General features: G+C 36.1%; 1 protein-coding gene and 1 pseudogene across 2 annotated transcripts in view; one reads left to right on the forward strand and one right to left on the reverse strand.

The window, feature by feature from the left end:
• Window positions 1-23,148, forward strand: part of TLK1 (tousled like kinase 1) — a 118,742-nt gene that overhangs the window by 76,064 nt on the left and 19,530 nt on the right. Inside the window, exons 8-12 of the mRNA XM_081143360.1 lie at window positions 379-471; window positions 2,556-2,666; window positions 2,781-2,917; window positions 6,598-6,786; window positions 14,973-15,039. Coding sequence (XP_080999486.1) covers window positions 379-471; window positions 2,556-2,666; window positions 2,781-2,917; window positions 6,598-6,786; window positions 14,973-15,039 — 597 coding nt within the window. The remainder of the gene's footprint in view (window positions 1-378; window positions 472-2,555; window positions 2,667-2,780; window positions 2,918-6,597; window positions 6,787-14,972; window positions 15,040-23,148) is intronic.
• On the reverse strand, window positions 4,056-4,577 carry LOC308559971 (large ribosomal subunit protein eL24 pseudogene; annotated as a pseudogene). Its single transcript has one exon. The product of its transcript is annotated as a large ribosomal subunit protein eL24 pseudogene (transcript).

A 23,148-nucleotide genomic window follows, 5' to 3' on the forward strand; every position in this document is an offset into this window, starting at 1 on the left:
TACTTTAAGTCAGTGAACAGCTCATGAAAGTTTTTGCCATTTAAAAAAATCAGAGTTGATAGCGTAAAGCATTGGTTATATTGAATTGTAATGATGAATTACATCAATATTCTAAATTTTTAAATACTTAATCTTTAAATGTTCCTTTGTAAGTTTGTAGCACTTCTGATTAAAACTTAAAACTTCACTCAGGCTTTTTGGGATACTTCCTGCATACACACACAAAATCAAATATTTGCTTAGCTTTTTAGAATCAGAGTAAAATCTAATTTTATGTTTACATGCAATGATAAAAAAAGGCACATCAAAAGTGTACTTATAATGTGAGTTAATTATATATATGTAATGGAGATAATAAAATAGCTTTCTTTCATTTAGACTGATCTCACAATGCTGAAATTAGCAGCATTAGAAAGTAATAAAAACCAGGACCTGGAAAAGAAGGAAGGTCGTATAGATGACTTGCTCAGGGTAAGTAGTAAGTCATGGAGAGGGAGAGAAAAGACTATTTGGCAATAGTAAAACTGTTGAGAAAATACTTAGCATTGTAAAAAATTGTATACCTGGAAAAAAAATAAGCCTTTTCTGGTTGTATAAGTACCTGATGAAAATATCAACTTTAAAGTGAAAATTATTTTATTAGCTCTTTAAAATGTGAATTGAGAAACAGTTGGAGAAATAGAAGGAAGTTAATAAAATTTATTTGATCAACTACCATAAGACAGAGATATCCATTTCATGTTAGTTTTAAAGTTAATTGATTTTGTTATAAACGTGACATTTGCTGTTACACAAGATGAAGTAACTGCTGCAATCCTGTGAGATTTTTAGTGGAAACTTTATAAAAAGACACATCAGAAAGTGAACTTACAATGTGAGTAAATTATAAAGCAGTGATTCTTACGGCTCTTGGAATCACTGGAGGATGGGAGGCACTATATAAAAGTACTATCAGAGCTCCACCCTGAGGGGTTCTGATTAAATTGATGTGATATAGGGCTTATACACTGGTAGTTTTAAAAGCTCCTCAGGTAATTCTAATTTCAGCCAGCTTTGAGAACCACCGGTATAGAAACTCAGTAAAACCAACATCCATGAACCTACCATAGTGATCACTACCTTGAGGCATCCAGTGGGCCTTTCCCGATCCCATCACATTTAGTGCCTCCCATCCCTTTACCGTTCACGACCATTCTGAGTTTTGTGTTCACTGTGCCTTTGCGTTTCTTTGTGGTTTATTACATGTATCTGTACATTCTTAGTAGATAAGAGGAAGGGAATAGCAACAGACAGCTCTGTGTATTCTATTCCTTAGCTGTGGGGAAGCTGGGAGTGTGTCTTCTAGCTAGGGATGTACCCGTCCAGAGTAAAATACTGGTTTTTCATTATTGAGGAAGGAGAAAATACATTCAGCTCATCATAACTGCTGTAGCTTCCTCTTTTTTAAATCTATCTTTATTGTTGAAAGTATTACAAATGTCCCCTTATGTGGCCCTCTGTTTAAATCTTGCTATGTGTTTGAACAAATGTCATCCTCTTTTTGGCGATATTTGGCCCTTCGCAGCTTAGAGAAATGTGAGAATCAGTTTTTCAAGTTATACACGAACACACAGTTGTTGGGGTTTTGTTTGAATTGCTTCTGATGTAATGATGAGGAACTGTTGGTGCCAAATTCCATTTATGTTCTTCATAAAGTAACTTTATTTTACCCTTTTTCTTGGGGGAAAAAATATTATTAGGTATATAATTTTAGGTTGGTAGCTGTTATCTCCCAGCATTTTTGATTTATTATGCCACTGTCTTTTGGCTTCCACCATGATTGACCTAGACCTGTGGTTCTCAAAGTATGATTCCCCAGGTCAGAAGCATCAGCATTACTGGGGAACTTAATAGAAATAAATTTTCAGACCCTACCTCTCATGTACTGATTCAGAAACTCTGGGGATGGGCACCAGCAATCTGTGTTCCAATGAGCCCTCCAAGTTATTCTCTTGTCACTATACTAGACTAATCACACTCATCTCCTGAGTTTAGAGAGAGGTCCCTTCCCTGAGCATGTGGCTGCCTACAAAGTCGACAAAATTGGTATATTTTTGCCAAGAAAGGTGGGGTGGTGGGAATGTTTAGCTATTGGATAGGCATCTACAGTGTCATCCACAAGTTGAATGGAGAAAGTTTTTTAGTAATTACAAAAGATGGAAAAGAATTACATTCATTTTTAAGTGTTAGACACTTTATATACTATATTTCAGTCATTTTTAACTAACTTAAGTAGATGTCATTGCCTCAATTTTAAAAATAAGACAACTAAGATTCAAATAACTTAGAGTGGATTTGAACCCATGTAGTATGGATACAAATTCCATGAACTTTCCACTACATAAGCAGCATTTAACAGTATTACCCCATGGTAAGCAGATGTTTTTTAAAAATTTTTTAGTATCATTCTGAAATATTTAATATTATTAATCCTTTTTTCTTTATGTAACTTATTATTTGTAAGTGTCTCACATGTACAACTTATAGAACTTTTCCGTTTTCTACTTACGTTGTAGGCTAACTGTGATCTCAGACGGCAAATAGATGAACAACAAAAATTACTTGAAAAATACAAAGAACGATTAAATAAGTGCATATCAATGAGCAAGAAACTGCTTATTGAAAAGGTATGTTAAAAGTTCGATGCAGTTTTCCTTTCCTTTTACTAGCCCCTTTTGCCTTGTATGCTTTTAAAATTTAAATGAACATAATTGAGTGATGATTTTTCCTCCTTTTTTCAGAGTAATCAAGAAAAACTGTCAAGCCGGGAGAAGAGTATGCAGGACAGATTACGCCTTGGACACTTCACAACAGTTAGACATGGTGCTTCATTCACTGAACAATGGACGGATGGTTTTGCATTTCAGAATCTTGTGAAGTTAGTCATTCTTACTACATTTTTAAAAATTTAGTATTCCCTTGGATTTTCATTACTTTCAGTGATTATAGATTTGGAATTATGTTCTACATCTATTCCTCCTACTCTTTGAGATCACAGAATTTAGTACATTTGAAAGGAACCTAAAACAAAGGTAACATTTTAGCAGACTTCTTGCCTAGTTAGCAGTCATCTATATGGTATGATGTATTATTCTAAACATGACTTTCCAAAATGCAAACTGACCTTCTAGCTTTATAGATGATTTAAGAGTAAAATTGTTGAACATTTAATTTTCATTGGGAGATTTATATTCATATGTATATATATCTTGGGATTTTTCTGCTTAGGTTTTTTTCTTATTCTCCAATTCTTAAGTGTTGATATTTAGTACTTGCCTACTCTCTATTTCTACAAAAAAGACAGTAACAGCTTTTTTTCTGCCTCAGATACAGTAACTCATAAATCAGTTGAACATGTGGCTTTAGTGTTTTTGAGGTAAACTTTAAAACAAAAAAATCATTGTTACTATGTTTCCTTGAGTTCAGATGGTGGAAAGGATAAGTTAGAACTGGTTATATGCTGAGGAACCAGGATCTATATTGCTCCTCCTCTGCTGGGAAATTTTTTTTAAACCGTGAAAAGCAGGAGTAGTGTCAGCATCTAAATCAGAGTCAATCCCGTTAAATGGAAAATGGAGGCAAAGCATTATTTCACAAAGCATTGCTCATCATGTAAAAATGGCTGTTTCAGACACTGGTGCCCACGACTCATCACAGCATGGCCTTCTCTGCATCACAGTGGACTTAGGCAGCCTCTGTTCAGCCCTGCTGTGCTGGACGTTAGGTGTACCAGGGGAGTGAAAGACAGTGTCTTGTGATGCTGGGGAGTTAAGGTTTTAATTCTGTGGGTAGTGGGCTGTTCTGGAAAGAGGGTAAAATGTGAGGTCAGATGGAGAGGTGGCCTGTGCATTTCTTCTTGAGGGTATTCCTGCATTATATCCTTTTATAATAAACTGGCAATCTAGAGTTTTAAAAAATTCTCACATTTCTTATCACTAATAAGTATTATTGAGGGTCTACGGTGTGTTGTTACATACACATCTTTTTTAACTTTTTTTTTTTTTTTTTTAGTCAGGTCTTTATTTAAAAATCTCACCTGCCAACTTGGCGTTTTCCGCCAGCACGGGGAGCAGAAACCTTTACAGGCTTCAAATTTTTGCTTAGGTGGTGCCTTTGTGGGAGCCTTAGCAGCAGCCATTGCTGTCTTTTTAGATGCTTGTTTAGCTTTTTTTGCTTCCTTGGCAGCCCCGATAGCTTGTTCTCTTTGAGCTTTCCTAACTTCAGGTTTCTGGTTCCTCTTTGTTGTTACCTAAGCAAGAGATGCACCAGTGATGGCCCTCCGGAATTTGACTGTGCGGCGGGTTCTTTTCTTTTGAATTTCTTCTGACTGTCCCTTTTTGTGCTTCTGTAGAGGACAGTCCAGTTTTTCTGTCAAAGATTCCTCTTGAAAAGTAATGCTGACTCACATTTTGCATTAAGAAATTGGAAAACCTTCCATCGGTCCTGGCGTAGCACCTACCTTGTCTAGGGTAGATCTTGTAGCCACTGAAACTGCACAGCTCGACCTTCATGGCTGCAGCTTCCGGAAAGGATGAAAGATGGTGAAGAGGGCTTTTTTTAACTATTTAAAATTTAATTTACTGATGAGAGAAAGAGCAATTTGTTTCACTTATTTATGCACTCATTGGTTGATTCTTGTATGTGCCCTGACCTGGCTGGGGTTCAAACCTGCATCCTTGGCATATCAGGACAACGCTCTGACCAACTGAATCAAGCTGTTTCTCATTGTGTATCAGTGATATAACCCAAAGTAGTTGGAGAATGAGAAGTAAATAAAAATTAGAAATATTAAATCAGTAGGCTCTAAATTGTATGGCCATTCCTAAATAATCAGGTATTAGCTATCCATTCCAGTTGTTTTTTTACTTTCCATTAGAATTTTAATCATTAGGGTTATTGAAGTTCAGTTTCATTTATAACATCTTGTTTATTCTCCAAACTGTCTTTAAAAATTAACCTTTTTAATAAGTTGAAATGATTTATTTCCACTTTCACTTGAACACTGGATTAGAGTCTTGTTCAGGCTTTGCTGTTCTTGAGATTTTCCTCAACTCTTTTACTCTTCTGCCTAGGTGATTATTGATTCTTTTACTCCTACCATGTTTTACTGCTACCTGGCTAGAACCACAGGAAAAGGAAATGTTTGTAAAGCCAATTCAGCATCACCAGAGTAGAAGTTCTGTAGTTCTGATTTGAATGTGGGTGGGGGAGCAAGGAATTGAAATACTTGTTCTAAAACTAAGTCGCATTATCATGTATAGTTGTAAAATTTTTTGTTAGCATGGTGAGGTGACCCAAAAGGCAACATGGTTAACCATTAGAATAAGCTTAATGTGTTGTATGATGGGATGTTTTAAAAAAGCCTCACTGTTACCTGCTTAATGCTCTGGTCAAATTGCTAAAATCTCCAACCTGTATTTTTATAAACCTGATATTAGTTTCTAGAAATTAGTAAGCTTTAGATTCCTGAATGGGTAGCAGTAATGTTTTTACTTTTATTAATTGCCCATTTTTGAAAGCCATACTAATTTATTTTTTTCTGTTTCCTTTAAATTGTGAGAATGTCGTCTTTCTAAATTTCTTATATTGAGGTCAATTTTTGTTTCATTTCAAAATATCACTTGCCCGTAATACTTAAGTTCATATTTGTCTTCTATAAGTTTTCTACAAACACTGAGTGATGAAACGCATGTATAAAATCTACCCCATACTTTGTTAGGTGTGTGTGTGTGTGTGTGTGTGTGTGTGTGTGTGTGTGTGTGTAATATGTTTTTATTGATTTGAGAGAGGAAGGGAAGGGAATAGAGAGATAGAAACATCGATGAGAAACATCTGTGGGCTGCCTCCTGCACACCCCCTACTGGGGATCAAGCTGGAAACCCTGGTGTGTGCCCTGACTGGGAATCGAACCAATAACCTCTTGGTTCATGGTTCGACACTCAACCACTGAGCCACACCAGCTAGGCTAGTTCTTTTTTAATAGCAGGTATAGTTCATTCAACAAATTCACAGGTGGGCAAAAGGAGGTTTACAGTTGTGAGTATGTGAAACACAGAGTTAATAAAGCTGTTGTAATAACCATAACCTGCGTATCTTTATCCATACAAACAACTGAAAACATACTTTTGCCAATCCCTGTATTTTTTTAATACCTAGTATGTATCAGTTTCTGTGTTGGACACTAGGAATGCAATAGGATATAAAATAGATGTGTAGGGTCTGTTCTCATGGAGTGATGTAGTCCAGTCAGACCATTCTGATAGAGTATCTACAGGAGGGGTATTAGAAAGGAGACGATGTGGGGAGCTACAAGGCACCATGAGAATATATATGGCAACACATCTTTCCCTAGACTAGGGAGTTTAAGGGCTACCTCATTTAGAAAGGAGGTCTCGTTCAGATGAGACCTAGAATGTGAGTACCAGCTGGCTCACAAGGGAGGGACGAAAAAGGTACAAATCTGTATTATGACTTCTCACGTTTATTAATGTGTTTTCGTGTTTTCACTATGAAAGTAATGGAATGTTAATATGCTTTTTCAAATTCATTTTTATACAGGCAACAAGAATGGGTGAATCAACAAAGGGAAGATATTGAAAGGCAAAGGAAACTTCTAGCCAAACGAAAACCTCCCACAGCAAATAATTCTCAGGCACCCTCTACCAATTCTGAACCAAAACAGAGAAAAAACAAAGCAGTCAACGGGGCAGAAAATGATCCCTTTGTTAGACCAAATTTACCACAACTGTAAGCCTCCATTTTAATTTTCCTTTTTGTAAACTGTAGCCAGTGAGCATGAATGTTAGTAATGGATGTTATTTATAATTAAACTAATACTTAAGTAGTAATAATAGTTATAACCAGGAGGGAAGGCAGTATTGAAAATTTCCCTTTAAATTAATAAGCCACAAATACCTGATTTTTACTTTTGTAAGTGGAGATACATTAATCCTCTTTTACAAACAGATTTAGGTAGCTAAGAGGAGACTGGAATCCCCTCTTTCATGTCTGAGTGTTTCCGTTATTAATGTTCCTTTTTCTTTTTTCTAAATTTATTGTTGAAAGAATTACAGATGTCCCCTTTTTTCCCCATTGACTCCCCTCCACCTGGCACCCACTCCCCGCTCCCCCCTCCCCTCCCCAGGCCTTCACCACACTATTTTCTGTGTCCATGGGTTATGCACATAAGCATATAAGTTCTTTGGTTAATCTCTTCCCACCCACCCCACTGCTCCCCTCTGAGATTCGTCAGCCTGATCCATGCTTCTGTGTCATTCAGCCGGCTTTGTTCATCAGTTTATTGTGTTCTTTAGATCCCACATATAAGTGAGATCATGTGGTTTGTGTTTCTCTGCCTGGCTTATTTCGCTTAGCATAATATTCTCTAATGTTCTTTTTTCTAAGAGAATGCTAGCTTAAGTAATATAGCTACCATATATTTTTCTCAACCTATGGAAGCAATACATTGATAGATTATAGATACTGTTTTTCTCCTTTCTGCTTTCCTTTGTTTTCTAAATTTTTAGCTTTAATGCTGAATTACTCTTTATAATTCAAGGGACAAAGATATTTTTAAAAGATAGTTACACACTTATAGAAAATTTGGAAAATATGGAAGAACATATTAAAACAACATAAAATAAAACAATATAGATCATGATTCAATCCCATTGATAAAATTTTGATACACAGTATCCTCCCTTATTCATGTTTTGCTTTTCACAGTTTAAGTTACTCATGGTCAACCATGGTCCAAATTACTAAAGGGAAAATTCCAGAAATAAACAGTTTATAAGTTTGAAGTTGCATATTATTCTGAGTAGTAGTGTGATGAAACCTCACATCATCCACTTTGTCCCACCTGGGACGTGCATCTTCCCTTTGTCCAGTGAGGGCAGCCATGCTCTGTACACCGCCTGCTCATTAGTCATTTACTGGCCATCTTGGTTATTAGGTCGACTGTCGTGGTACCGCAGTGCTTGTGTTCAAGTAACTCTTATTTTACTTAATAATGGCCCCAAACCGTAAGAGTAGTGATGTTGGCAATTCAGATATGCCAAAGAGAAGCCTAAAGTGTTTCTTTTAAGTGAAAAGGTGAGTACAGTACAAAAGGTATTTTGAGAGAGAGGGAGAGGGAGCACGGGCACACATTCACATAACCTTTCTTACAGTGTATTGTTAATAAATTTTTTTTTTTTTTTCAAAATATATCTTTATTGATTTCAGAGAGAGGAAAGGAGGGGGAGAGAGAGAGAGAAACATCAGTGATGAGAGAGTCATTGATCGGCTGCCTCCTGCACGCCCCGACTGGGGATCGAGCCCGCAACCCAGGCATGTGCCCTGACTGGGAATCGAACCGCGATTTCCTGGATTCTAGGTCGACGCTCAACTGCTGAGCCACGCCCTGCTGCGCAATAATTGTTTTATTTTATTGTTGTTACTCTCCTGCTGTGCCTAATTTATAAATTAAACTTTATCATAGGTGTGTATGTATAGGAAAAGCATAGTATGCATAGGGTTCGTTATTTATCCATGGTTTTGGGCGTGCACCGGGGGTCTTGGAATGTATTCCTTCTGGATAAGGGGAGATACTATACAGATGTGTCTGAACTTTTGTATTCTACAAGAATTTACATAAGTTCGTGAGAGTAGAAAACACACACACACACACACACACACACACCCTGTTTGTTGTTTTATATGGATATGTTCTTTTTCTCCTTTCTTGAAAGATGTTTTACCTCTGCTTTGAACCCCACTCCCTGCTGTCAGGGACCTCTTCTGTTGGTTTCTTCATCTTTGTATTACGTTGTAGACAGAGTCATTTTCCCCCAAATAAAATTATGATCCTTTTGTTCTGTCCTTAGAACCCTAACTTGCTTAAATGATAGCATCAAAGTCTTAAGATAGTTTATAAAGTACTTTTGATCTGGCACCTTCTGACCTCTAGCCTCGATTAGTTTTCTTATGTGTCTCATCATGTAACTTTTATGTTCCCTTCACTAGCCATCCGGATAAAATTCACTCTCTCGAAGACCCTTTACAGGCCTCCTTATTTCTCTCTATCCTTATGCCCTATGTATCCGATATTAAACTCTTTCAGTTTTCTAAATGGACTAGCTTTCTGTGCCTTTGTACATCTTGTTCCTTGCCTTTCTTCCCCTCATTTCCTATTCATCCTTGAAAATTTGGCTCAGATACCAATTTCAATAGAAAGTCCTCTAACCTTTTTTCTTCCTAGTTTCACCCCCCCTCAAGTGAGGTGCCCATAGCCTTTTGTACATTCCTGCCTATGTTGGCAACAATACAGCCAATTATCTCACTATTTTATCTTTATATGTATTCTTACTATCTAGCACAGCTCCTGGCATATGAAAAATGGTAGGTAAATACTAAATTACAATACATAGGCATTTGATTTTCATTTTCTCTTACTCAACAGACCATTTTTCTAGTTACAGGTGTTTAGCTTCCTGCTTGCTTCCAAGATGCTAACAGCTGTAACTATAGTTTAATAATCATAGACCTGTCTCATTTCCATCCCATTTTATTGTGTATGTTGACTAAGGACTAACCCTGAAGTTATGCTGCTTTGTGTTCTTGGGGTGGCAAATGAGGTGATACTACACGGCAGTTTGATTACATCCTTATGCAGATGCAGATTTAAATAGGGGGAAAGCCACAAAAGCACTTTGATTCATGTTTATTATAGTTTGATTTTAGCAGCCATACTCTGCAACTGTCTTCTAAACACTCCTTTTGAATCATTGTTTGGTGGGAGGTAGGCTTTGCCGTGTGTGCAGAATATCTAGTATAATTAGAGTAGAGATCATGAATCTTTAATTATTTTTCTATGAAGAAATTAACATAGAAAATGAAGTTACTGCTATGTAGTGGCTAGAACTTCACGCCCTGTGCTCAGACAGATGTGGAGTCCAACCTTGCCTTTGTCAGGGTATTTTGGTAAGCTGTTTGACCTCTCAGAGCCTGTTTCCGCATGTACATCATGGAGCTGAAGGATGTATGTGGTGACGCATGGAAAGCGCTTGCGCATCGTTACTGTTCTTAACAAATTTTTAGCTCTCAGCAACATTCAGTCAAGTTTTTAAGGTAGTTGTTTCTAATTTTAGTCACAAACACTTTTATTATATAGTTCACATAGCTAATATTACCTACAGATAATGTCTAAGTGATCCTTGCATTAATTGTACATTATGAATATATTTTAATTGTGGTTTGGACTTTAGCCCTGGCCGGGTGGCTCTGTTGGTTGGAATGTCCTCCCACACACCGAAAGGGCTACAGGTGCTATCCCTGCTGGATGCATACAGGAGGCAACCCAGTGTTTCTCTTTCATATCAGTGTTCCTCTGTCTCTCTCCCCCTTCCTCTCTCTCAAATCAGTTTTGTTTTTGTTTTTTAATTTCGTTTTTTTTTAAATCCTCACCTGAGGATATTTCTCCATTGCTTTTCAGAGAGAGTAGAATGGAGAGAGAGAAAAAGAGAGAAACATCGACGTGAGAGAGACACATCAATTGGTTGCCTTCCGTACACAACCCATCTGGGGCCAGGGATCAAGCCTGCAACTGAGGTCGGTGCCCTTGGCTGGAGTCGAACCCGGGACCCTTCAGTCCGCAGGCTGACACTCTAACCACTGAGCCAAACTGGCTAGGGCTAAAATCAGTATTTTTTTTAATATTTTTTTATTTCTTTCTTTTTTAAAATATGTCTTTATTGATTTCAGAGAGAGGGAGGGAGAGGGAGGGAAGAAACATCAATGACGAGAGAGGCAGTGATTGGCTGCCTCCTGCACTTCCTACACTGGGGATCGAGCCTGCAACCTGGGCATGTGCCCTGACCTGAAATCAAGCTGCAGTCACCTGGATCATAGGTCATTCATTGCTCACCTGCTGAGCCTTGCCGGCTAGGCCTAAAATCAATTTTTAAAAAAATCCTGTTGAGGATTTAAGAAGAAAAAAAAAGATTTTGACTTCATGTTAAATATATTTTAAGTTGTTTTCATTTTATCTATATGTTCATGAGAAATAAAGTGGTTATTTCATAGCTATGAAAGGTTCAAATCACCAGGAACATGTAATAATTCTAAATTTGTATGCACATAATATCATGGCTTTAAGATAAATTAAAAATTGATAGTGCTTTAAGGAGATATTGACAGATCCACAAATTGTAATGGGAGATTTCAACACATATATTTCTTAGTAGTAGAACATGTAGATCTGATACAAACAACAAACAATATGGGTCTAGAAAATTTCACAGGGATTAGGATTAGTAAACTTAACCTAATCGACACATCCCCTAACATCTGTGGAATATATATATTTTTAAAATATATATATATTTTATATTTAAAAAATATATATATATATTTTTCTAAAAATCGACCATGTCAGGTCACAAAATTTCAAAGGATTCCAAGAGTTTGTGTAAGATGGATTATTTTGTCCTTAAATATTTGGTAGACTCATGGGTGAAACTTAAAGGATTAGAATCATATAGAATATGTTCTGTGACTACAGTGGAATTAGACTAGAAGTCAGTAACAAAAAGAATTGTGGAAAAGTCTAGATGGAAATAAGAAAATATTTTTAGATGAATGATAGAGTGCTGCATAGCAAAATTTGTGAGATAAATCTGAAACAGTATCTAAAGAGATATTTATAGCCTTGTATACACTTATAGGAAAAGAAGAAAAACTAAAACTTTATACACTAAACACCTATTTCATTAAGTTAGGAGGTGAGCAGCAGAATTAGCCAAAGAAGGAAGAGGGAAAACATAAGAACAGTAATTCATGATACAGTAAGCAAACATTCAATACAGAGAAACAATCAATCTCAAAAAAGGAATGTGTGTTTAAAAAAACCCCAACACTAATGAAACTGAAAAAAAGAAAACAACCATAATCAGAAACGAAAAAAGGAATATTACTACAGAGTCTACAGATATTTAAATGAAAAAATACAAGGTGGGCAAAAGTAGGTTTACAATTCTTCATATGGAAAACAGTACAATAATTAATAATACAAGAATAAATTGCGTTTTATGTACTCACAACTATAAACCGACTTTTGCCAACCCTGAATTATAAATGGCTTAAATTTGAAATTTTTGTGAAATGAATAAATTTCTAGAAAAATACAACTTAACAAAGTTGACATTAGAAAAAATAAAATCCAAATAGTTCTGTAACTATTAAAGAAATTGAATCTCTCATTAAAATCTTTGATCAAAGACAACAGATACAGATGACTTCATCTATGTAGCCTACCAACCATTTAAGGAAGAAATAGTGTCAGTCTTTTAAAAACTTTTTTGAAGAACATCTAAGGCAGAAATATTTCCAGTTTATTTTATGAAGCCAACAAAATCTTGGTATCAAAATCAACAAAGTCTGTACAAGGAAGGAACATTAGTAGTTAATCTCACAAAAATGCAAAAGCCTTAAATAATTAGCAACCTAAAATATATATTGCCCACCCGGGCGTGGCTCAGCAATTGAGCATCGACCTAGGATCCAGGAGATCAAGGTTCAGTTCCTGATTAGGGCACATGCCTGGGTTTCAGGCTCGATACCCAGTAGGGGGCGTGCAGGAGGCAGCCGATCAACGACTCCCTCTCATCATTGATGTTTCTCTCGCTTCCTCTCCCTTCCTCTCTCTGAAATCAATAAAGATATATCAAAATACATATATATGTTTAAAATAAAATATATCTTATAAAAATGATAATCTGTCAAGACCAAGTTGATTTGGTCTTGATCTCCTGATTTGTTTTAGGTATGCAAGGTTGATTTAACATTAGAAATACTAAAGTAATTTTCCACATAAAGGGAAAGATTATATGGTCATCTTAACAGATGCCAAAATAAGAAACATTAGATAATACTTAACACTGATCTTTGGTTAAAACTCTTAGCAAAAAATCTGGAGTAGATAACTTCCTTAGTCCGCAGTATGTATTCATTTTTCTATTTGCTTGCATCTCTGCATCTATTTGCTATGTTCTTGGGTTACTGTGGCCCTATATCTGCTGTTTCTTCTTACTGGCTTCCTTCTGCTTTTCTTTAACCAAGTTCAGATGTTACCGCTTCTGTGCTTTTTTTTTGCTTCCCCCCCCCCCCCCCCCCCCCCCCCCCCGTTTCCTTCAGATAAAATTTTGTTTTTTGCTTTGTTTACTCATAGCTGTATTATCCAGGATAATCATCTTATTTCAAGGTCAGCTGATTGGCAGCCTTTAATCCCATTTAATCCTTTGTCAGTAAGGTAACATTCACAAGTTCCAAAGATTGGGACATAGCATCTTTGGGAAGCCATTATTCTGCCTACCATAGTCTGCCCTCTGACCCAAGATTCACATCCTTCCCACATGCAAAATATATTCATCCTATCCCAACAGACTCAAAACCTCACCCAAAATACAGTATCCAAAGTCTTATCTAAAATCTCTTCAGCTCAGACGGTCTAAATCCCATTGTCTAAATCTGGTATGGGTGAGTCTCTGTATAATTAGCCTTGAGACACAATTCCTCTTATTCTGTGAACCTCAAGAAACAAGCTAACCTTTTTCCAAAATACAGTGATGAGGATAGACATGGGATAACTGTTTCCAGTTCAAACAGCAAAATAAAGGAGTCACTGATCCCAAGCAGCTTCAAATCCATCAGACAAACTCAAACTCTATTTGGTTTCAAGGTCTGCTAATAATTTTTTGTGGCTTGAGGCTCTGCCTTCTGGACCCAGGGTTTTGTCCACAGAGTCTCCCATGAAGGTTATCATGTATTTGTAGCTGAGTGGCTTTATCAGCCTGTTTCTTGTTTGTAGAATTTGGTGGGGGACAGGTGACAGACTTTCATTTTATATTCTCTGTCCTTTAAATCCAAGCTGGTAGTGTTTTCTGCTGTATAAAGTTCTTAAGAATCTTATAGATTTCCCTTGTATGAAATAAGCATTCATCCCATTAGACAAGGGGATCTTCCAGAGTTCCAAATAATCCTTTCGATATTTTTGGGTTCTTCTGAAAAGACTGAGGGGATCTATGAGTCACACTATTCTTCATCTTACTAAAGACTACTTATGTGACTGAATATTCTGGCCTCTTTGGGGTATTAGCAAAAGGTGTCCAGCTACACAGTCCTTTTTTCTTCCTTTTTTACTTTTTTTAAGAGCAACTTTTCTGACAGTGAACCTCAATTTTAGTGTATTTCATATTCTAGATAGGATGAGAATTTCTTAAGCCATTAAGTCTTGATTCCTTGTTGTTGAATATTTCCTCCCTTAATTTATCTCTCTCATCTCACATTTTAATTTAAAAAAAAAAAAAAAAAAGAAACTTTACCTTCAACACTTTGGAAATCATTTTTTTAAAAAAAATTTATTGGATTTATTGGGGTGACATTGGTTAATGAAATTATATAGATTTCAGGTGTACAATTCTATAATACATCATCTGTATATTGTGTGTTCACCATCCCAAATCAAGTCTCCTTCCATCACCATTTATTCCCTCTTTACCCTCTTCTTCCTCCCACCCCACTTTCCCTCTGGTAATCGCCATAGTGTTGTGTCTATGAGCTGTGGTTTTTTCCTTAAATCCCTTCACCTTTTTCACCCAGCACCCCAAGCCTTTCCCCTCTGACAGCTATCAGTCTGTTCTGTATCTGTGAGTCTGTTTATATTTTGTCTGTTTGTTTACTTGGTTTATTAGATTCCACATATATATTAGTTCATTGTTCCATCTATATGTACTCTGAAGAGTATTTTAAAGGACATTTGCCTTATATATTTTGGACTGAAAGTTGTCAATATTTTGTTATTTCCATTGGATTAATTTTACTTTTACATAGCTGGTTGTTAATAAGAAATAATAAGTATTATTCTTAATATCTAGAACCAATTTTATTTTTGACAGGTTGACTTTGGCAGAATATCACGAACAGGAAGAAATTTTCAAACTTAGACTAGGACATCTCAAAAAGGTATGTGAAGCATATGTTGGATTTTGTTTGTTACCAGAGGTTGTGGAGAGTTGTGTTATAAGTCTCTCATTGAAGAAATAAAAACTTAAGAGAAAAAGTCTCCAAATTAAAAACTTTAAGACCAAAAAAAAAAGCAGCATTAAATTTGCATATGTCGAGTATATTAAAATAATATTCCATTGCCTTGTGTCAACTTACAAACATTGATATACTGTCCCTGTAGTGACGTAGTGATTCCTGGCCAGACCCCAGTGTCTTAACATTACTCTGTTTAAATACCTTTGTTGTTGTTTTTTAAAAAAAAAACACTTCACTTTTAAGATGCAATGTAGAATTCCATATTGTTTCTCTCCATTTTATAATAAATTGAAATATTATAAATTAATAACATTAATTAATTAATTAAGATTGTTTCCTTGGCTTAACTTTTAAGCTGTGGAATACTTGATTAAATGCTTCAATTAAAATAGTTACATTGGCAAATTTAGAAAAGTCATCAGTAATAATATAAAGTGATATAATTTAGAAAAATGTTGCTATGTGTTATTATAGAAAATTTTATAATGTATAGCTTTGTACTTGTACATAAATTCTAACATTCTAATCAATTCATTGTTTTTACAGTTATTTTTAGTTCAAACCATTTCAAAAAAACATTAATAGAGTAGATTTTCCCCCTCAATTTTACTGACAGAAGTAAAATTCTTTTTCTTTGACCCAGTTTTTTAATTACGTTTTCTGCTTGTCAGATTACTGAGGGGCTTTTTGTTTTTGTTTTTTAATCCTTCCCTGAGGATATGTTTTTTTTAATTGATTTTAGAGAGAGAAACATTGATCAGTTTGCCTCCCATTCTCTCCTCAACTGGGGATGGAACCCGAAACCTGGGTATGTGCCCTGACTGGGAATCAAACCCGCAACCTTTTGGTGTATGGGACAATGCTCCAACCCACTGAGACACCCAGCCATGGTGGGTTACTGAAAGTTTTTTAATAGGCTGGATAATAGCTGAAATTGAGTTAGTGAGCTAATTGAAGATAGTATGTCTGAAGTTGTCTCCCTAGGGCAGGGTGAGGTAGGGCAGAGAAACCCATTCTGGTGGCAGCTACTATCACACTATGCTATTTTGTTTTTGCAATACTATCAGCATGCTTCAGACCCCTGCCATTTAATTACAGAGAACATAAAAAGGTTATAAATAGAGCTTGCGTATGTATATGTAGATAATTTGCATTAGTGTTCTTTTACTATGCTTCTGCTCAGAAAAGTCCCCACCTAAACTACTTGAACAGTAAATTTATTCTGAGTTTTTGTTTTGTTCTTTAGTTCTTCTGTTCTCTTCTGTTGTAGTTATTGACTATTTCTCCTGCTTTTGGAGATACAATAGACAACTTCAGTCTATTCTCTGTAACAGATGGAGTTGTAATGGGACTATAAAAGGAAGAGGGGATTTTGTAGTACAGCATGAGTACAAGTATTTGAGTGCCCACCTAAGCCTTTTTGAGAATGAATTCACAGAGACCTACGGTTGATGTCCCATGTAAAGATTTATCCATTATTTTCTGACCAGCCTTTCATGGTAATGGGACGTTAAGTATATACTTAAGAACTTTACCGGGGGGAAGGGGGGGGGTTCATATATAATGGTAAACTTTATTCTTTCTAATGATGAGATTTTACATCTTATTTTATAAAAACCTATTATATAAAATCTGAAATTATGAAACAGTTAAATTAGGAATCACTTTGTATTAGGAAGAATATCTCACTTTTTAAAGGCTTCAGAGGAGGGTTTGGTTTTGGTTTTGGTTGGGTGATGGTTGGTTGATTTTTAAAGCTTTCCTGGTACTTTTAAAATATTCGGTTTCTTTGAAGTACTTCTGTTTTCTAAAGTGAGGTGTGTCCAGATGTTCCATAAACAGTTGTAAACTGTTGTAGAATATTACACCTTTCTTCTAACTTTCATGTTACTCTTTCCCAGTATTTGACTTCTCCATTTTCTTATATACTCTTTCTTTATAATAATTGTCCCCTTCATAATTTTTTTCCTGTCCCCCCCCCCCCAGCTTTAATCAAATTTACTGAGTAGTTCTAGATTTCTAACTTGATCATCTTCTTAACCAATTTACAACATTACTTTTCTTTGACATCCGTCGTGGAATATTTTGGGAGATTGAATGAACTACTAATGCTGAAACATACACTCATGTCTTGAATTCTTACATTTTCTTCTGAGAGACTATTTTGGGTGAGAAACATTGAATCCATTATAAAGAAAATTGCTAATAGTACAAAGAAACAAAATTGAATAGGTAGTGTCACCTTAAAAGGCAAGTAAAAATGCCCTGCTTACCACTGAGTATTAATTTTTGAGTTGCATAATTAAAAAATAATAAGCATTAAGTTACACATTTTAAAAATAAGTTATCTGGCATTCTAAACCACAGCTGAAAAATGGGTCATTAAAATAGGTCATTCTGTTTTCTAAAAAAGAAGTTGATGGTACACATTTAACAGAGAGAACAAGCTTGGCTTAAGAAAAATGTTATCACCTCTGTCTTATCAGTTTCCTATGCTCCTGGGTTTATTAAGCTGACATTAACTGTACCTCAACTTGTAACTATATAGCTTCTACCATAGGCTGGATCTGATCTGTGAATATTTGGTGTCCATGTACGGGAATTAACTTGAGCAATGTCAGTTTAGGGTTCAGATTTGGAGCCCAGCATACTCACATTAGCCAGGGTAGCTCTTGCTTTAACTCTCTCCCTTTAATAAACACTCTTAAAGTTAAAGCAAAATTATTGGATTAAATTTGTTGGCACAGAAGGAGAAAACCTCCTTTGAGGAAGCTTGTGCCATTTGGACATACGAGACTAGAAGGACCTTGTCTTGAAATGAATAATTTATGATGTGCATTGTATATCATAAAGATAATAATAATTGAATAAGTAAACTGAAATATGAAAATGTATTTGTCATTGAATAAGTCATAAAGTTTAGTTCACATTTTGAAATATAAATTCAAAGCTGTTAGTGTGATAGAATAATGGAGTGTTAAGCAGAAACCTCCGAAAGTAAGTCTATGGCTAAAATAAATAGATAGCTCTGGTTACCACCAAATGGTAAATCTAAACTTATTTATTGTTGGTTATTGTCAGTTTATGAAATCATTGCTCACTCATTCACAAGGGACTTATTTTCACACTCTGCCTGACACAGGCATGATTCAAGTTCCCATTTCAGGAAAATTACATATCACATTTATGGACTTTGAAGTTTTAACCATCCTAGAGTGACCATAAATGTTAACTCTTTGAATGCCAAGATCTGTATTTGCTTTGTCTAAGCTGATGTAAGTAGCAACCAGCAAAGCCTCCCTTTTCCCTTGAGTCTCTTCTCCTGTTCCAGTGGCGATACCCACAGGCTTTATCCCCACCTTCTTTTTGTTGTAGATGGACAGCAAGTTATTCTTTATATTCAGAAGAATTAATTCACTTTAGCTTTCTTCTCATCTCTCCTAGACTAGTGGGGATGTTTGCTTTTTTTTCCTTCTAGAAACATGCTGTTTCATTTTCATTGCAGATAACGGAGAGCAGTTAGGTTTTTCACAAACACATACACTCTTTTTCTCTCACATATTACTTTCCTTGGGTATTCTATTAGTGATTGTTGTATCAGCTAGAATGTTTTATTATTAACTGGTATATTTTCATTCTAAGTTTATTTTTAAAGGTCAACAGAAAAACACCTTTTTTCTTTTTAAATTAATTTATTTTTTGGTAAAAAGTTTACATATCCTGACATAATTTTACCTTTTATATAGCTTAAGGATTTACAGAACAGAAAAAACTGATCTAATAAAATATATGGAGCCCGGCCGGGCCTGGCTCAGCAGTTGAGCGTCGGATCTAGGATCTAGGCGATCGGGGTTCGATTTCCGGTCAGGGCACATGCCCAGGTTGCAGGCTCGATCAGTGACTCTCTCTCATCATTGATGTTTCTGTCTGTCTCTCTCCCTCTCCCTTCCTCTCTCTGAAATCAATAAAGATATATTTTTTAAAAATATACATATATATATGGAGACCACACAAATTACTCCTAAAACTTTTTTGTTGTTGTTAATTCTCGCCCAAGGATATTTTTTCCATTGATTTTTATAGAGAGTGGAAGGGAGGGAGGGAGAGGGAGAGAGAGAGAGAGAAACATTGATGTGAAAGAGACATATTGATTGGTTGCCTCCTGCATGCCCTGACTAGAACCCAGGAATGAACCTGCACCCCAGGTACGTGCCCTGAAACCAGCAACCCTCTGGGGCATGGGCCAACGCTCTAACCATTGAGCACACCGACCAGGGCATTCCTAAAACTGTTTTAAAAAATAACTTTTGTGCTACTAGTAATTATGTACACGTTTTTCCAATTATCACTTATTAAAAGCTTATAGTTCTAATGGGAGTAATTTCCTATCTTTCGAAAGTTGTTCCTTTAAGGCAAAGCTACTGACTATTCTCTTGATCCTGTGCCTCATCTGGAGTCTGTGGATTTAAGGAAACTAACAAACCATATACCAGTTAGCTTATATGATTGATTCTGTCTTAATTCCAGTCTTTAATAAATTCCAGTTATGGGAAAGCAGTTTGTCTTTGTGATTTGAGGAGTTCTTCTAGGTTGTTATTTGTCTATTTCAGAACATTATTCTGGAATTCAAGAAACTACGTGGACGTGCTTTCCAAGGATTATTAATAAATTAACACAAATAAGTTTTTTTATTCCTAAAAAACCATCTTCCTTGTCATAGATTCTCTACAAATTACCAATCATAAAACCCCAAAATGAGGAAGTAAGAACTTGAAAGTTATTAGGCCCAATAACTATGCCTTGCCACTGCCATTTGTTCGGATTTGTGATGTGAACAGCATGTGGTATGTGTTGCTCTTTATTTTCCAGTTTTGTCATCATCTAGATTTTAAACTTTGGTTAGTTGGAGAAAATGCATGTAGGAGATTTGACATCTCAGGATGGAATATTGTTGAATAGTGTAGTAGGGGTTGGCTTTACTCTATGTGTTTTGGTGGGTGTACATGAGAGAGAGAGATTTGTAAGCCCTGCATGTAAGTGCCAGAAGTTTTCTGGAAAAACATAACCAATTTGTAATTGAAACAGGATTAGTCAAGAATCATCAGCACCCAACACAAATGTGTCTTTGCAGACCGAAGGAATCAGCTAAACAGTTTGCAGTCATCTCAATCTCTACTAAAACAAAAATCGCATCCAACATGCCACCTGACACCATTTCTTTCTCTCTCTCTCCTTTGCTCCTTGCGATGTGGCATTCATCTCTCCTTGTGCCTTCGTTCTGAAGAGATAACAGTATAGCAACAACTCTGCCACTGAAATCCTGTTCTCTGACCGATATTGGCACCTGCAAAGAGAAACAACCAGTGACAGGCAGCAGCAGCATCAGTATTAATCTTCCATGATGAAATCTTTACAGGCCAAGAACAAGCACACAGCTCTTTTCTCACTCCTTCACAGTGGACCATGCAACTAGTTGAAATGGAAGACAATGGATTGTCTACAAGCCTTTTGAACAGTGGAGAATACAGGGCATTGTTTTTAGGTGAATTGATCCCCAAGTATTCTTGAAGTTTGATATCTCCTTTGGTCTTTCCTTCTAGAATACCATTGTCATCTTATTTATCAAATCCTAAGTATGACCATAGGTGACATTTCTTGTCACTCTAGGTTTGAATAAATATACTAAAATAATGAACAGTAATATAATGCTAGAGGGCTTAATCTTCAAATCTGTGTGTACACCTTTATGTTCACAACCGTGACTAGAAGAAATCTTTGGAGAATTCTTCTGTCAGTTAAAGCCACCACCACATTGTGCATTATGTTTCTCTAGAACATAACACGAGATGCTACCGTGTAGTCATAGGTTTCAGTGCAAGTGCAGAAATGCACCTTACTGGGAAGAGTCATGGTGAAGCCATGAAGAGGGTCCTGACTTGCTGGCATGCGTGGGCAAGAAAAGCACCAAGAAGAGTGTTGGAGTTCTAAACGACATTTTGTTCTTACTATTGCTTCCCATTTAAAAATTACTACTCTGTAAAAGATGACTGTGCCGAGAGAACGTGGAACTAGCTGTAGATAGGAAAAACCCTAGTGTTTATATTCTCCCCATTACTGCAACTGTGGACCTGCAAACACATTCCTGGCTCTGTTTCTTTCTTTATAATTATACGTCTTAATTTGGTAGTAGATGATGTTCAGTTACCAAAATGAAAATTTAAAGGTAAAATGTGTTTTACTACCATGGTGTTCAGTATTAATCCAGTTGTACAGGCAATGGAAATTTGGAAAGAATCTTAAAAATCATGTTAGCCATTAGTTAGAGCTGGGTTTAATTAATTTAGGTTTGTGAGTTCCGTCTAGAGATCACTGTTTCACAAAGAAAGGAAAACAGGTGCTTGGCCACTGGCCCTTCCCAATCAGAACTGTAGCTTCATGTCATTTATGTGCACAGTCATAGAGTCCAAAAGACTAGGCTTTTTCCATTATTGTGTAAAATGTTAAATCTTTTCAGGCTTAAAAAAGACATGGAATCTACAAAAATTTTTTAAAAAGGTTAAATAATTAACAGTAATATAATGCTGGAGGGTTTAATCTCCAAATCTGTGTGTACACCTTTATGTTTACAACCGTGACTAGAAGAAATCTTTTGGGAATTCTTCTGTCAGTTAAAGCCACCACCACATTGTGCATTATGTTTCTCTAGAACATAACACAAGATGCTACGAAAGCTGTGAGAAGGGCTACAATATACTCTCATTAGGCACTGTACCTGTATGTGCTGGGTCTTGGTGTTAGCACCCCCGTTAGAGTTTACATCAGGGAATTCCCCCACCTCCACACAGCCACTCTAATTTCTGTTTCAAAAAGTGTACTGAATATCCCAAACATTTATAATTTCACAGTCAGTTGAATTGTTATATTTATATGCTGTTGCTAAGGTAGGATTTTGTTTGGTTTCGTTTAAGTAGAATGGGGGAATTGACAGAATCACTGCCCATTTTAACAGTTATTCCCAATTAGTGGTTTTAATATAAGTATTTATGCATTTAAAGAGAGAATAAAACACCACCCCCACCACTACACTCCCCCCCCCCCCCAGAGGAAGAAAACATTAAGGCTCTAAAATAATTATCTGAGGCAGTAAAACATACCTGAGAGAGATACAGTAGCTCCTATGATTAATTTAGGATGGGAGTAGAGGGAACATTTTTATAGTTAAGAAAGAATCCCTCTACCCCCCAATAATTTCACTATTTTGTCCATTCTCCCCCTACTCCACTTTTCAGTCTACACAGTTATGCTCAACAGAAATAGGACTATGGGCAAGTAGTTTCAAATCTGATTTCTACAAATTTAGACCTGCTGTTCAGGTGGGTTTTGGTTGGCTCATTTGTATTTCCAGTGGTTCCTATATCTTGTATCCATATTTAAGATACATGAAAGCATGTAACAGAAATGATGGAGAGACATATATAAGGATAAGTTTGAAGTAAATTGGTAGTTAATGTTCTGCTTAATTCTTTTCTGCACTGCCTTTTCCATTAGCTCTTAAATAGTGCCTTTCGTTAATTTTACCTTTCACTTTTCTGGTGATAAACTTTTAGAATGACATAAATAGTTTATGTAATAAAACTTAATTTGAAGACCTAGAAATGGTGACTTTTGAGGGATTACTAATGGCCATTACTAAATGAATTTGGTGTTAAACTTTCTGAAACCTCATTCTGAACGAGTTTTCCTGCACCGAGTAATGTTACGGTGTTGGATAGACTATTCAAACAAAGCGACATGCATTTCTCTGCTTCTACCATTTTTGTAATATACCACACATTTCTTTTGTTTTACCAACTTCATTGATTATAGGCAAGCTGAGAATGTTATATCAAAATATGTTCCATCTTATCTTGGCTTTGTAGAAAGGCACCTCTTCAAAACTGAGTTTTGGTTTTTTGTGTGGCGAGGGGATGACTTGGAATATAGATTCAAAATTTGCTAAGTTTAAACTAGTATGTTTAATTTCTTCAGGAA

The sequence above is a fragment of the Miniopterus schreibersii genome (assembly GCF_964146895.1).
Source record: "Miniopterus schreibersii genome assembly, chromosome: 7".
Taxonomy (NCBI): domain Eukaryota; kingdom Metazoa; phylum Chordata; class Mammalia; order Chiroptera; family Miniopteridae; genus Miniopterus; species Miniopterus schreibersii.